Source organism: Pseudorca crassidens, chromosome X (genome assembly GCF_039906515.1).
Source record: "Pseudorca crassidens isolate mPseCra1 chromosome X, mPseCra1.hap1, whole genome shotgun sequence".
In the NCBI taxonomy this organism is placed as follows: domain Eukaryota; kingdom Metazoa; phylum Chordata; class Mammalia; order Artiodactyla; family Delphinidae; genus Pseudorca; species Pseudorca crassidens.
In genome coordinates, this window is record NC_090317.1 from 17,905,510 (window position 1) to 17,918,980 (window position 13,471).

General features: G+C 40.1%; 1 protein-coding gene across 2 annotated transcripts in view; it reads left to right on the top strand.

The window, feature by feature from the left end:
- Positions 1 to 13,471, top strand: part of GPC3 (glypican 3) — a 449,578-nt gene that overhangs the window by 289,995 nt on the left and 146,112 nt on the right. For both annotated transcript variants that reach the window (XM_067722649.1, XM_067722650.1), the window contains exon 5: positions 5,467 to 5,592. In XM_067722649.1, the coding sequence (XP_067578750.1) occupies positions 5,467 to 5,592 (126 nt within the window). The remainder of the gene's footprint in view (positions 1 to 5,466; positions 5,593 to 13,471) is intronic.

A 13,471-nucleotide genomic window follows, 5' to 3' on the forward strand; every position in this document is an offset into this window, starting at 1 on the left:
CCTTCAATCAAATTGTTTTCCCATCCTGGGCAACTAATTGTCCAAACTTTTATCCTTTTTTTTTCCAGAGACAATTCAGTTGAGCAGACTGCCTTAGTTCATGGGTGGAGATTCCTTTGTTGTCTGTCATGGGTTACTAGCACAAAGAAAAGAAATCTGGACTGAGTCATACATGGGTAATTAATATGTCACTTAATTTAGTTTCAGGTATCTTTCTTCAAAGAGATAAATAGAAATATATTCAACTCACCTCCTTTTAAAATTATAAGCAGGGGGATAGAAAGCTTTATTTAAGAAAAGGTAAAAATAAAATACACTTAATTCCCATGCCAGAACAAGTTTAGGAAGGAGTGACAAAGAAGAGAAGAAATAAGACAGGCGCAGTAAACCCAGTAGGCAGTAAACTACTCCTGTCACACTCTGCTGCTTGCAGGGCTGTGATGTCAGAGGACATTATTACCTGTTGTCGCCCTCTTTTGAAAAGCTCATTAACTCTCCAACAGTTTAGAAAGTCTTCTACCCTGAAAAATAGGATGTCTGGCTTTCCTTTCAAAAATCAAAGTTTCTTTGGAAACCAAAATTTGTTTTCTCACGGTATTTAGAAGCCTTTGCGTGAAGGAATGGCCTGCACCGTAACACTGTATTTGGGGACTCAGAAGTATTGGCCAGTTTGCTAAATGTGCTGGAGCCCTGCTCCTCGTTGTCACAGAAGTGGCTACTGCCTCATCTCACAGGTCCTGGGAATTACTTGAGAACCAGTATTTATTTCATTATTTTGATGTTCTTTTCTTTTTTTTTCTTTTTTTTTCTTTTTTTTTTTCGGTATGCGGGCCTCTCACTGCTGTGGCCTCTCCCGTTGTGGAGCACAGGCTCCGGACGCGCAGGCTCAGCGGCCATGGCTCACGGGCCCAGCCGCTCCGCGGCATGTGGGATCTTCCCGGACCGGGGCACAAACCCGTGTCCCCTGCATCGGCAGGCAGACTCCCAACCACTGCGCCACCAGGGAAGCCCTTGATGTTCTTTTCTAATCAAATCTACCTGGGATTCTAATGGTAATAATATACACTGAGAACCAAAAAGAACTCAGTGAACAAGCCTATCAAGAAGAATAGGTTTTAGAGAAATAAACATAAAACTTTACTGGAGAGGAACGTCTAGAAGGAAATATATCCAAATATTAAGTGTGATTATCTGGCTGGTAGCACTATAAATAAGGTTTTGTTCCCCCTTCTACTTTTCTGTAGTTTATAAATTCTCAATAGTGACCATATATTTCTTTTATGATGAGAAAAAAGCAGACTTCATTTTATAAGATGAAGGAAGAAATAGATTTTAACCACTGTTTGCAGCTCTTGCAGTGCTGAAGTTGTGGCCCTTATAAATTTCTTTTCTCACCCTTCACCCGGGCCGTTGTTTCATGTCCATCCAAACCTGGCTGTTTCCCAGCTCTCCTGATCGTCTCTTTCCACTATTCCAAGGAGTATCTCTCTCGTAGACAAAGCCTCTCTTTCTCTGAGACATATTTCACCTCTTCTCTACCCTTTTTTGGAGGTAAATCTCAATAACAGCTTTATTGAGATATAATCCACACACCATACAATTCATCCATTTAAAGTATATAATTCAGCTGTTTTTATTATATTCACAGAGTTGTGCAACCATCACCACAGTCAATTTTAGAACATTTTTATCACCTCAAGAAGAAATCCCACACCTTTTAGCTATCATTCCCCAACCGTCATCCCCCCCCAGCCCAAAGCAACCACAAATCTACTTTATGCCTCTCTAAATTTGCCTGTTCTGGACATTTCACATAAATGGAATCATATAATATGTGATCCTTCATGATTGGTTTCTTTCACTTAGCATAATGTTTTCAAGGTTCACCCATGTTGCAGCACGCAGGAATACTTTTCTTAAGACAGAATAATAGGGCTTCCCTGGTGGCGCAGTGGTTGAGAGTCCGCCTGCCGATGCAGGGACACGGGTTTGTGCCCCGGTCCGGGAGGATCCCACATGCAGCGGAGCGGCTAGGCCCGTGGACCATGGCCGCTGAGCCTGCACGTCCGGAGCCTGTGCTCCGCAACGGGAGAGGCCACGACAGTGAGAGGCCCACGTACCACAAAAAAAAAAAAAAAAAGAAGAAGAATATTCCATTGTATAGAATATGTGTTTGTTTACCTATCTGTCTTGTTCCGCCTTTTGGCTATTGTTAATAGTACTGCTACGAGCATGCGTGTACATGTACTCATTTGAGTACTTGTTTTTAATTATTTTGGCTATATACCTAGTAGTGGAATTGCTGGGTCATGTGGTAACTCTATGCTTAACTTTGTGAAGAACCACCAAACTATTTTCCACAGTGGTTGTGCTGTTTTACATTCCCACCAGCAATGTGTGGGAGTTCCAATTTCTCCCCACCCTTCCCAGCACTTGTTGTCTTTTTTATTATAGTCATCTTGAAGTGGTATCTTACTGTGGTTTTGATTTGCCTCTCCCTGATGATTAACCTACCTTTTTAAACTCGACTTCATCTTGGCGTGGTCTTCCACATTTGATACTCAATTTCGGCTTCTTAGCCAAATTTCGGCTTCTCGGCCCTTGTGAGGGCCACCACCACTTTCCTACCACGCAAAGACCATCTAAAATGCTTTACCAGATTAGTCCAGTGATTTACCCAGCCCAATAGCTAGCTAATTTTTGAAAAAGAATAACAGGAAAAATATTTAGGGAGAAAACATGGTTGTACTTTTTAATAGCCACCTTAAAATATGAAGTATTATTTATCTTGCACATGTAAAGTTATCTGGAACTTGAAAACAACTTAATTATCTTGCATACATAAATTTATCTGGAATATAATATATATTTCATATATATACTATATTTATATTCTACAGGCTCATAATAATGGAAATAAATTGCCAAATGGCTAACACTGTGGAAGTGTTACTCTGTGCCAGGTACTATGCTAAACACTTTACACGCATTGTCTCATTTAATCATCCCAACAGCTATCATTTGCTTCATTTTACAGATAAAGAAACTAAGCCTCAGAGAAGTTTAGAATCTGTCTAGTAAGATTTTACTGCTAAGTAAGTGAGAGAGTAACTGGCATTTGAAACTCACGGGGGTCAGACTCCAAAATCAGTGCTCTTAGCTACTACTCCCAATGGGTTTTAAGGGGCTGTTCTGAGAATCCAGCCATCACTATATCATATTTCCTAAATGAAACTGTGTTCTAAATTCAAAATAACTAATTCAGAAGCAAGTTTTAAAAACACTGTCTCTCCCTAGGTCCATCCTGTATGTCCTATGGAGGTAATGTGTACTCTGTGATACAGGATGGTCTGTTATTTCCCCAAGTTACCTTGTTCAAGTTTCAGAGAGATTCCCCGAGTTCTAGAATTTGATGACCTAGACATTATTCACAGTCTTTGTGGCTTTCTTAGACTTTTATTTTGACCCCAGCAAGTAATATCCCTTCATACTAAAGTTGGAGGTCTTAGGTTTATTGCAGCCCTTTGTCCCCTCGACATTTAGATAGACCCTCTCTGAATCTTCTCCAGTTTGTCAATGATCTTTATGATCAGCCAAGGAAAAAACTGCAAGAGTTGGGAGGCTGGAAGAAGTTCAGAGTGTTATGTTTGTTTGTTTGTTTTAACTTCTAGGGAAGTCAAATTGGAAGGCTTTGCTATGAGGTTCAGTTTTTCTTGCTATGTGCTATGTTAGTGAGACAGAGTTTGAAGGTAGGAGGAGGCCTAAGGGAAACTTTCATTAAAGGGAGGGCCATCACTTCCCATAGACTAATGGCTGTATTCCATTTCCTCATGGAATGAGGGGAATTACTCAGGCTTTAGTCTTTCAGTTTCCACTCTTGGGAACCGTATTATTACCTTGTAAAACAGAGCATCTCCCCTATTAGCATTAATCGAACCCATCTTTTTCCTCTGTGAGAAACTAGAGTGTTGACTTTTATCTTCAGAGCCCTATACTGAGCCTCTTCACTTTGGAGATTGACGGAGCTCAGCAACCAGCAGTAGAGGCTGTGAGAGGGTTTGAGCATAGCAGGAAGTAACTGTTGGGGTATCAGGAGTTATATATGTCTCAATAACCCTTCTCGAGTTGTTCTGTACATCACCCTGGCTTTACTGTGACCCGAGCCTTTGTGAAGATGTGCTGAGTGTCGTAAGCGCACTCTCTCTCTCTTTCTCTAAATTATTAGTTGAAATGAATTGTTTTATGGTAATAAAATGGAAAATGGCATTAAATGCAAGACAGTAATTTCCACCAGTCTTCCTCTTTTGGCCAGATCTGAGAACAACCCCCAGAGGGCATTTCTGGGCTCCTCTAGAGGCCTATATATCAGGTCAGTCCATTGTTAGCCTGGAGACAATATTGCATAATTACTCCACTGCCAGCAAATTCCCTGGTGAGAGTCTCTACAAACTTAGTGAAGACTTAAGATAGACTTGAATATATATGAAGTACTCTTTAACTTCCTTTCTACAAGGAATATTTGCTTTAGAAAATAAAGAGTATTTTATTTTGGTTTGTTTACTACTGGACATCTATTGCATAGATATTTTAATATTTCTTAATAAGCATAAACACTTCTTTCCAGTCTATAGTGTCTTATTTTGTATGTCCATGTACATCTGAAAGAAGATAATAGGCCAAAAGTTTTGCTGGGTATTTATGGGTGTGTGTTTATACATATTTGTATATATAATACGTTCGGTTGGTCTCTCTCTCTCTCTCTCTCTCTCTCTCTCTCTCTCTCTCTCTCTCTCTCTCACACACACACACACACACACACACACACTCTTATAACATGAAAGCTAGAGCAAATATATAATAAAATATACTAGGACCCCTCCCACCCCAGCCCCATAGGAACCACAATGTATAAACAAAGAACAAAGAAACCTTCCTCCTTTAGCAGATGTGAGTTTCTCTGACGATATTGTCAGGAGAATTTCACAGAGCTTATACTGCTCTGAGCACCCTGCGATTCTGATCTGCAACTATTAGCCAGAGTCTATATGAAAAGGGGCCATGTCTAGGGTAATAGCATTGTAAATTACAATCATTGCACTCAGTTACACTCAGAAACCGAAAGATAGATGTAGTGCTCCAGTGTGCCTTGTAATCAGCACCTTTGAGAATGTGGGTAACAGCATCAGAACAAAAAATGGAAGCTGAACGTGTTAGAAAAATGGATGGTGGAATTAAATCATCCTTCTGATAGGAACAGCACCTTATATGGCAGGCAAATTTTTTTCTATCATTTTACTGATTTAAAAAACCCTAAATTGTGGCCTTGTAGCCAAGAATGTCTTTTTAAATGATTTATTGCTCTAATCAGCCTGGCAGAGCCTTTCTGTCATGCTGATAAGCAAATTAAACTTTCCTCATACCGGGTTTACTTGCATCTTATACACAGATGTTTTGTTTTTCTTTCAGGGAACTAATTCAGAAGTTAAAATCTTTCATCAGCTTCTATAGTGCTTTGCCTGGCTACATCTGCAGCCATAGCCCTGTGGCTGAAAACGACACCCTTTGCTGGAATGGACAAGAACTCGTGGAGAGGTAATCTTTTTCTAATGTTAAATATAGCAGTATTTGAGGAATACTCATCATATGTTCATCTCAATGTTAGTTATGTCTTCTCTCCATTAATTTCATGAGAAAAATTCTAGAAAAAAACATACACATGAACATCTCTGACATGGCGGATGCCGTCTATAACTTATAGCCCTCATAGAACTTACAAACTTTGAAGCACATGGAGAACTGTGGATTCAGGAACATTGTACAAATTGTAAAGCATAAAACAAGTCTTTTTTGGGGGGGGATGTCTTTGGCTTCTTCATCTTCTCATTATGTGGGCCCTTATTGATTGATTGATTGATTTGAAGAAATCATATTTGTACTAATAGCTGTTACTTATTGAGAGTTAACTACATGTTAAGCACCATGCTAAGTGCTTATATGTATTAACTCTTTTTATCCTTACATCAATCCTATGAAATAGCATTATCTCCCCCGCCCCGTGCCCCGTGTTCTAGATGAAGATAGAGGAAAGAAGAAAGCGGAGGGAAGGAGGAGTACCATTTCACAGTATTTTTACTGAAATGTTTAATCATTTGAGTGTTTCTTAGTATAATCTGTGCTAACATTCGTCATCTCTGAAGAATTTGCTTATTGTTGGAAAGGAAATAATATATATTCATTTCTTCAGCAAATATTTACTGAGCATTTTCTAAGTGCCAGTCATGTCGAAGTGAAAAGAACAGGCAAATTTTCCTGTCCTCAGTGAGCTTTCATTCTAGTGGGCTAATGGTATTCCTAACCTCCATTGCTTTGCACGTGTAAGGAATAGCTTACAATTAAAGAATTAAATCGGGAGGGTAGAATGCTTAGGAAACCATATGGAGTTGATGAACATGCTTTCAAAAATGTCTGTGCAAGGGGTAGCATGTTGTAGAGGAGAATACAGAAGAGACCTGGATGCAAGTTCTGAATCTTTCACTGACCGGTTTTTTAACCAAGGGCAAGCGACTTAATCCCTCTGAGCCTTAGTTTCCCCATCTAAAAACCGAGATGGTTGGATTAGAGCACCTCTAGCTCCGGCAGTCTATGTGTTTTATTTCCTTATGGATTTATACATTCATCCATACCTTCAACATTTATGTTTGAGGTACTATGTGTTAGGCACCAAGGTAGGAGTTAGGGATATGAGGGTGAACAAGAGAGGCAAGTTCCTTGCTTTGAGGAGCTTACATTTTAGTGGAACCCAATATCCGGACACAGGATAATTAATCATGGAATTAATTAGCAGTGTAATGTCATGGACAGAGGAAGGCTTTGGCGCCAGATGAACTTGGATTTGCATCTCAGTTCTGTTACTGACTGCGTGTGGCCTGGGGTGAGTCACTTCACCTAGAAAGTCTCAAGGTCCTCTTCTGTAAGGAAGGGGCATCTCACAGGGTTGTTGTACCTAGTAGGTGAGGTAAAGCCCCTAGCAGACTGGCAGATAATGGAAGCTCAGTTCATGTTACTTCTCTTCTTTCTCCCTTCCCCCGCCACCCCTCCTCTTCCCAATGCAAAGTAGAACACATGCCTGAAAACAGCTTGTTTCTCAACTAAGCTTTGTACTGACCTGGAACAATGAGAATGAGGTGCTAATGAGACTGAGGTTGCATGCCACCCTGGAGATAGACTTCTCTGTAGCAAATGTGAATCAGGCTGGAGGGATTAATGGCCCCATGCAGCCCACTCTACTCTGGAGAAATGGTGTATCTTTATCACCCTAAAATCTCTATCAGGTACTGAGTAGAATCATGGAAATGTACCTAACTGTTACCACATATTCATTTAAATTGTCAAAGAAAAGCAGTTGGTATTTGGCTTTATAAAAAGCAGATGCCTTAAAACAGGTATAAATGATATAATGTTTAAAAAGGAAAACGCCTACAGGTCAAACGTGTGGTTCTTGCATAAACTTGATGAGAGACCATCCCAATGGCTTACCCATTGGTATATTAAGATGGTGAAAAATGAACAATCCCTGAACACTAATTTGTTTTAAGCAGCATATCTTGTAACCATGGAAATTTTGGTTTATATTTATTTACTAAAGTAATCATTCATTTATTTACTCATTTAACAAATATTTGAGTACCTACTGTGAATCAAGCACTAATATGTTTCCTCACTGTTGTGATTGTTTAGAGCAAATGTTGTAACCCCACTGGATATGTCTTCTGGTATATCAGGTGATCCAGTTTTAGCTAATTCAAAAGAATTTCTTGTCAGGCAGGCCTATGTTTTTTTTTATTTTTTATTTTGTTTGGCTGTACTGGGTCTTCACTGCTGCACGCGGGCTTTCTCTAGTTGCGGTGAGCAGGGGCTACTCTTTGTTGTGGTGCGTGGGCTTCTCATTGCCGTGGCTTCTCTTGTTGCAGAGCACAGGCTATAGGCGCGCGGGCTTCAGTAGTTGTGGCACGTGGGCTCAGTAGTTGTGGCACGTGGGCTTCAGTAGTTGTGGCATGTGAGCTTCAGTAATTGTGGCACGTGGGCTTCAGTAGTTGTGGCACGCAGGCTCTAGAGTGCAGGCTCAGTAGTTATGGCGCACGGGCTTAGTTGCTCCACGACATGTGGGATCTTCCCGGACCAGGGATCAAACCCATGTCCCCTGCATTGGCAGGCAGATTCTTAACCACTGTGCCACCAGGGAAGTCCCGAATTAGTGGGATTTTTAAAAATTGAATTTTACTCATATACTACTTCATGTTCAGTATGCTTTCATGAAGGATGTTGTCCTGGAACCAAGAAAGTCCTTTTCTATCAAATGGAAGAATCCAAAGCCTGCTAACTTTAAATGAGTCCAAAAGTTAACTAAATGCACTTCTGCACCGTTAAAATAACTGTTAAACTTCTTTGTTTAATTTGCTAGCTTTTAATATCTTAGGATATTGAAAATGATAAAATAAAATAAATATTATAGTATGGAGGAAAGCCATTATTCCAAACTCTTACTTGTACTTCTGAAAAAACAATTTTTTCGGAACAACTTTTATTGTTGATATATACTCTGCAGGAATAAAAGAAGGAAGGAAGACAAAGAAGGTGGGAGGAAGGAAGGAAATCAAACGTGTTGGTAGACAGAATAAGGATAGTGTAATCCAGGAAGTGACCCTTCCATGGTTGGCAACCTCGGGTTATAATTAACCTGTACTTTAATCACTGACCTAACGCAACGATGGGACTAGGGAATAGTGTCGAACTAGATTTTTACCAAATTACTCAAGAATATACATTTAATAATATGAAGTTCTATAGCCTGAGGACATGTGTGCCCTCTGTTTGCACCATTTATGAAGATTAGCTTTGCGCTGCATGTCTCATCTATAGTTAAATCCTCTTTCCAGTGCTTTTCATTTAATTTCTCATTTAATTTAGTCTTAAGTAACAGTTGCCAATTCATATTGTCAAGTGGCTTGTGACTTTGTTGCTTTTATAGGTTGGATTTGTGTTCCTTTGAAAATATTTTACTTTTAGTCAAGAAAATTTATGAAAAGCAAGGATCTTGAAAGAGAACAAGACTTGTCAGTGGAGACAGCTGATTAAAAAGAAAATATTGACGTTGAAGAAAATATTGATCAATATCCATGTCAGCTGGGTTATCATAGCTGTTTATAACCTCCTACTATGGACGTACAGATCTTTCAACTTTTAAAGAGTCAAATAAGTCATTGTCTCTCTCAATGAGGTCATATTTCACATCCTTTCAACTTTTATCTCTTATGAATAAAATCAATTGAACTGTGCAGGAAAAGAACGTTTTCACAGATCTAGTCTCAGGGAGTACCACATAAGCATCATTTGTCCTTCTCACCTCCCCCTCCCTCCACCACCTCCTCATCTTGGCTGGAGATAAATATTGGCTTCCAGGATTTCACAGAGAAATCTTCAAATTAGCAAGCTTGGCTTGTGTGAGGTATACTCCATCATGAGAGTCACCGTGTATCCTACAGGCAAAGATCTCCTACCATTGCCAAAGGCAGAAAATCCTCCTTCTTTTGCCTTTGTAGAACTACAGTGAATTTCAATTACAGAATCTCTGAGACCAAGAGAAAAATAAAGGAGCCCATAGAAGTAAGCTAACACTGGGTTTAACAGCTAAATGTAGGCTTTGCCTGTATGAAGAGTGAACAAATTAGCAAATACATTCTCAAAACACCTTTTTAGAACTGCTAGGCCAAATATCTGGATAATTGGCTGAAATTTTCACCCTTCTTCTGGATGGTTTGATACTATGTAAGCCCTATTTTATTGTTTAATCAAGTTTATTTTAAAATAGCATAAGAGAGAAACTGTTTGAACCTATACATGTTCAAAAACCTTAGTTAGAAAAAAATACTGTTTTTTTCCTACATTTAACATCTGATAATGCAGGTTCCTTCAACAAAGATTGAGCACTTACTATGTACTAGGCCCTTTGGGGCATCCAGTGATAGGTAGAACGCAGTGCCTGCCCCTGCTGAGGAGTTTACAACTTAAGGAGAAGAATGAGAGGAAAAAAGTCAACCAGCCTCCTTCCTCAGCAGTCCAGGCAGAGCTCCCCTCAGAGCCGTCACAGCAGAGGCTCCTACCCATTTGTATTGGGCGTGCATGCTAGTGTGTGTGTGTGTGTGTGTGTGTGTGTGTGTTTTATTATGGTGAAAGTCATATAATATAAAATTAACCATTTTAAGGTATACAATACAGTGGCATTTAGTACATTCACTATGTTGTACAATCATCACCTCTATCTTGTTCCAAGACTTTGTCATCACCCCAGAGGAAACCTTATACCCATTAGTGATCACTTCCCATTCTCCCCTTCCTCCAGCCCCTGGCAACTAACCAATTCTGAATATTTCATATAAATGGAACCATTCACTTAACGTAATGTTTTTAAGATTCATCCAAATTGTAGCATGTATCAGCACTTCTTTTCTTCTTGTGGCCAAATAATGTTTCATTGCATGGGTATAGCACATTTTCTTTATGCAGTCATCAGTTTTCCACCCATCTTTATATTAACCCTGAGCAACTACTGCTCTATAATCAGGCTTTTCCCACCATTTCTGAATCAGCTTGGCTCACCCTTAACCTTGAGGACAGGACAGCCTTCAGGTCTCCCATCCCCATCATACTTGACCACCACCTAAATGCTAGCCTCTCCTCCACCTGGCCTCATGTCTATATTCCTTTGCATTTTTTTCTCCCCTGAGTCTTTTTCTCTCAGCGCTGTGTGTATAGTCAGCTGGTCTCTCCTGCAGTCCGCATACCTCCTATAGGAGTTTATACTTCCCTAGTGACTTGGAGGTTTATGAGTTGCACATATACAACTACTTACACTTTGTGGCACGATGCCTCAGTTCCCTCTGTATCCAGTCCTAGCTGGTTTTGTTGCTCCTCTATCATGTTGCTGTGCTCGATGGGCCTGGATCAAAACGTCAGCCCCACAATACTGCTGTTATCCTCTGGCTGATAGATCTGCATGGCCACTTTTGTTCATTATGGATCAGTATCCATTTTGTATTTTCTCGGCATGACTCTGGGACTCTCAGTGGAGTACATGGGGCACCTGGCATTAGAGAATCAACTCCCTGAGATCCGCAGGGGCACATTGCAGTGAAGGTGCGTCCTCTCCCTCCTACGCAATCTTACCTTCCATTTCACCTGAGAAATGATATACATACACACTCACTGCAAATTCTCCCTTATTTCCACTGATCAGACAAGTCTTCCAGTGTTTATAGTGCCTCTCCAGGATTTCTCTGCTTAATTGGAAAGGCAGAAGCAGGAATATACAAAGCAATTATTTTAATTCTCAAGGAGTTTTGTTCTTGTCTCTAAACCTTCTGGATGCTTCAGAAAAGTAGTGTAACGATACTGTTTTTCTTCTGCTGAGTTGGAGGGATAGACTGTGTCATGTCAACAAGTGGGAATGAATGAGAGAACCATTAACACCCAATTCCTGACATGTACAAAATAATGTTTTTTTTAAATGAGATGAACAAAACGGCTGGGTTTTGCCCTATAATGTAGGAAAGGTGAGGGGAAATAGTCGATTCTGTTTTTATAATGCAGTTATTTTAAGAACACTGTTTTGAGGACTTGAGGTAGGGGAGGGACCAATTTCTAGCACTATCAAGGTTTTCACTGGTTTAAAGAGCAAAATGGAAAGACCTTCAGGATCTTCAATCTGGTTATGAAGGAATTAATTGAAGAAAAGACCGATGTGTGGAGTGTATACATATTCAGACACACATATGCACTTGCACAGCTCATTCCCATCGCATCAGAACAGGCCAGTGATATGTAGCAGTCGCTATATATAGCTCCCATGTTCTCATGCTAAAATAGGTTATTATTTGAGTGTTGTTTGTTAGTTTAGGCTTACGTTGTAGCTTTTCTCCAAAAGGCTCAAGGCAGTGTACATAGAACTTTGAATATGGGCTAGCCAATGAAAACACCAATGGGGAGGCAAATATAAAATAAAAAACAGAGCCAAGAGGAAGTGGGCACAGGAAAGAAAGTCAACAGCAGATCATGGAAATAATATTGAATGGTATTGAGTCACGTCCCAAAGTCATTTACTTCTGAACTTGTTTAGGCACAAGTCAGACTAAACTCCTGCTGAAGCCAAGGCTTACAGCTCTTCTTATCAGCCCCTGTTGTGATGGTCGGAGGGTTAGAAACTGTGGTCAGCCTTCAATACCCCAGCTCTTCTCATCGCTAGTTCCTCCTTTGCCCCCTATCCTGCAGGAAGCTCTGCCTATGAAAGGCTGGCAGGAGGGAGAGAGGGACAAATAGGGCTTTGGTATATATATATTTTTTTTTTTTTTTTTTGACTGGGAAAGTAACTTTATTTTGTTTGGAGCACTGTCTACCTCCACAGTTCTTGGTCCCCTTCAGACATTTTTGGATTTCATTTCATTCAGTTTTCCTGGAAACAGAAACATGACACTTCACTTTTTTCTGATTTGAGTGTATGTCCTAGAATGAAAATACTGAGGTATAGCTAGTATAGCAGCTTATATATTCTAACTTGCTTTAGGTAAGTCAAGATTTTTCATGAAAAAGTTTTGAAGGAAAAATAGATTACATAGAAAATGACTTGACTTGGTGTAGCATGAAATATTTGTGTCAGCTAGAGATTTTTTTATAATCTTGGTAAGGTAAGACAGATAAATTTGGGGTACGCCCCCATGTAATAATTCCTCTAAGGGCTTACTTAGACTGACATATTTTCCATTATAGATTTATGTCAAAAGTTGTCTTTAGTGACAGCTATTTTTCAGAACCTACTCTGTGGCAATACAGTGACATTTATCCCTTAAGATTATAGTGTCACATACAGCAGCTCTACCTGCAGAATTGAGTGAGAAAAACCCAGCTTATCCTACTGACTGACAGCATAATATGGTCTGCCACGTTCAGGATGGGCTGTGCTTGTCAACTGTCAGGTCTGAAGTAGCAGGAGGAGACATCCTCATGGCTCAGCAGTGATGTCTGTAGCCACCTGTGGAAGGCTGGATGGCTTATTCTTGAAGCAGATTGTGTTCTCTTAGTTCTTACGCCAGCCCCACCGTGCTCAGTTGGATCATCTCATTATATGGAGAGCATTTGGGGCCTCCGAGGCAGGTCCCGGCATATCCATACCATCAACAAATCAGTATCACCACACAGCTTCCTCTTTGAAATGTGATTCTGAAGATGGAGTAAGACCTGTCTCCTCTCACTATCACTGCTCTGTGCACCAGACCTCTTCTATTTTTGCTGGGAAGGCTTAGGAGATGGGTCCATGAAGGACTATAATTGCTTTGAAGAAATTATTTATTTAACACATCAGGGCTTCTATGTCCTTGAAGTATTTCTCCTTCTGAGTAGGCGCTTTGTTAGGTCACAGACT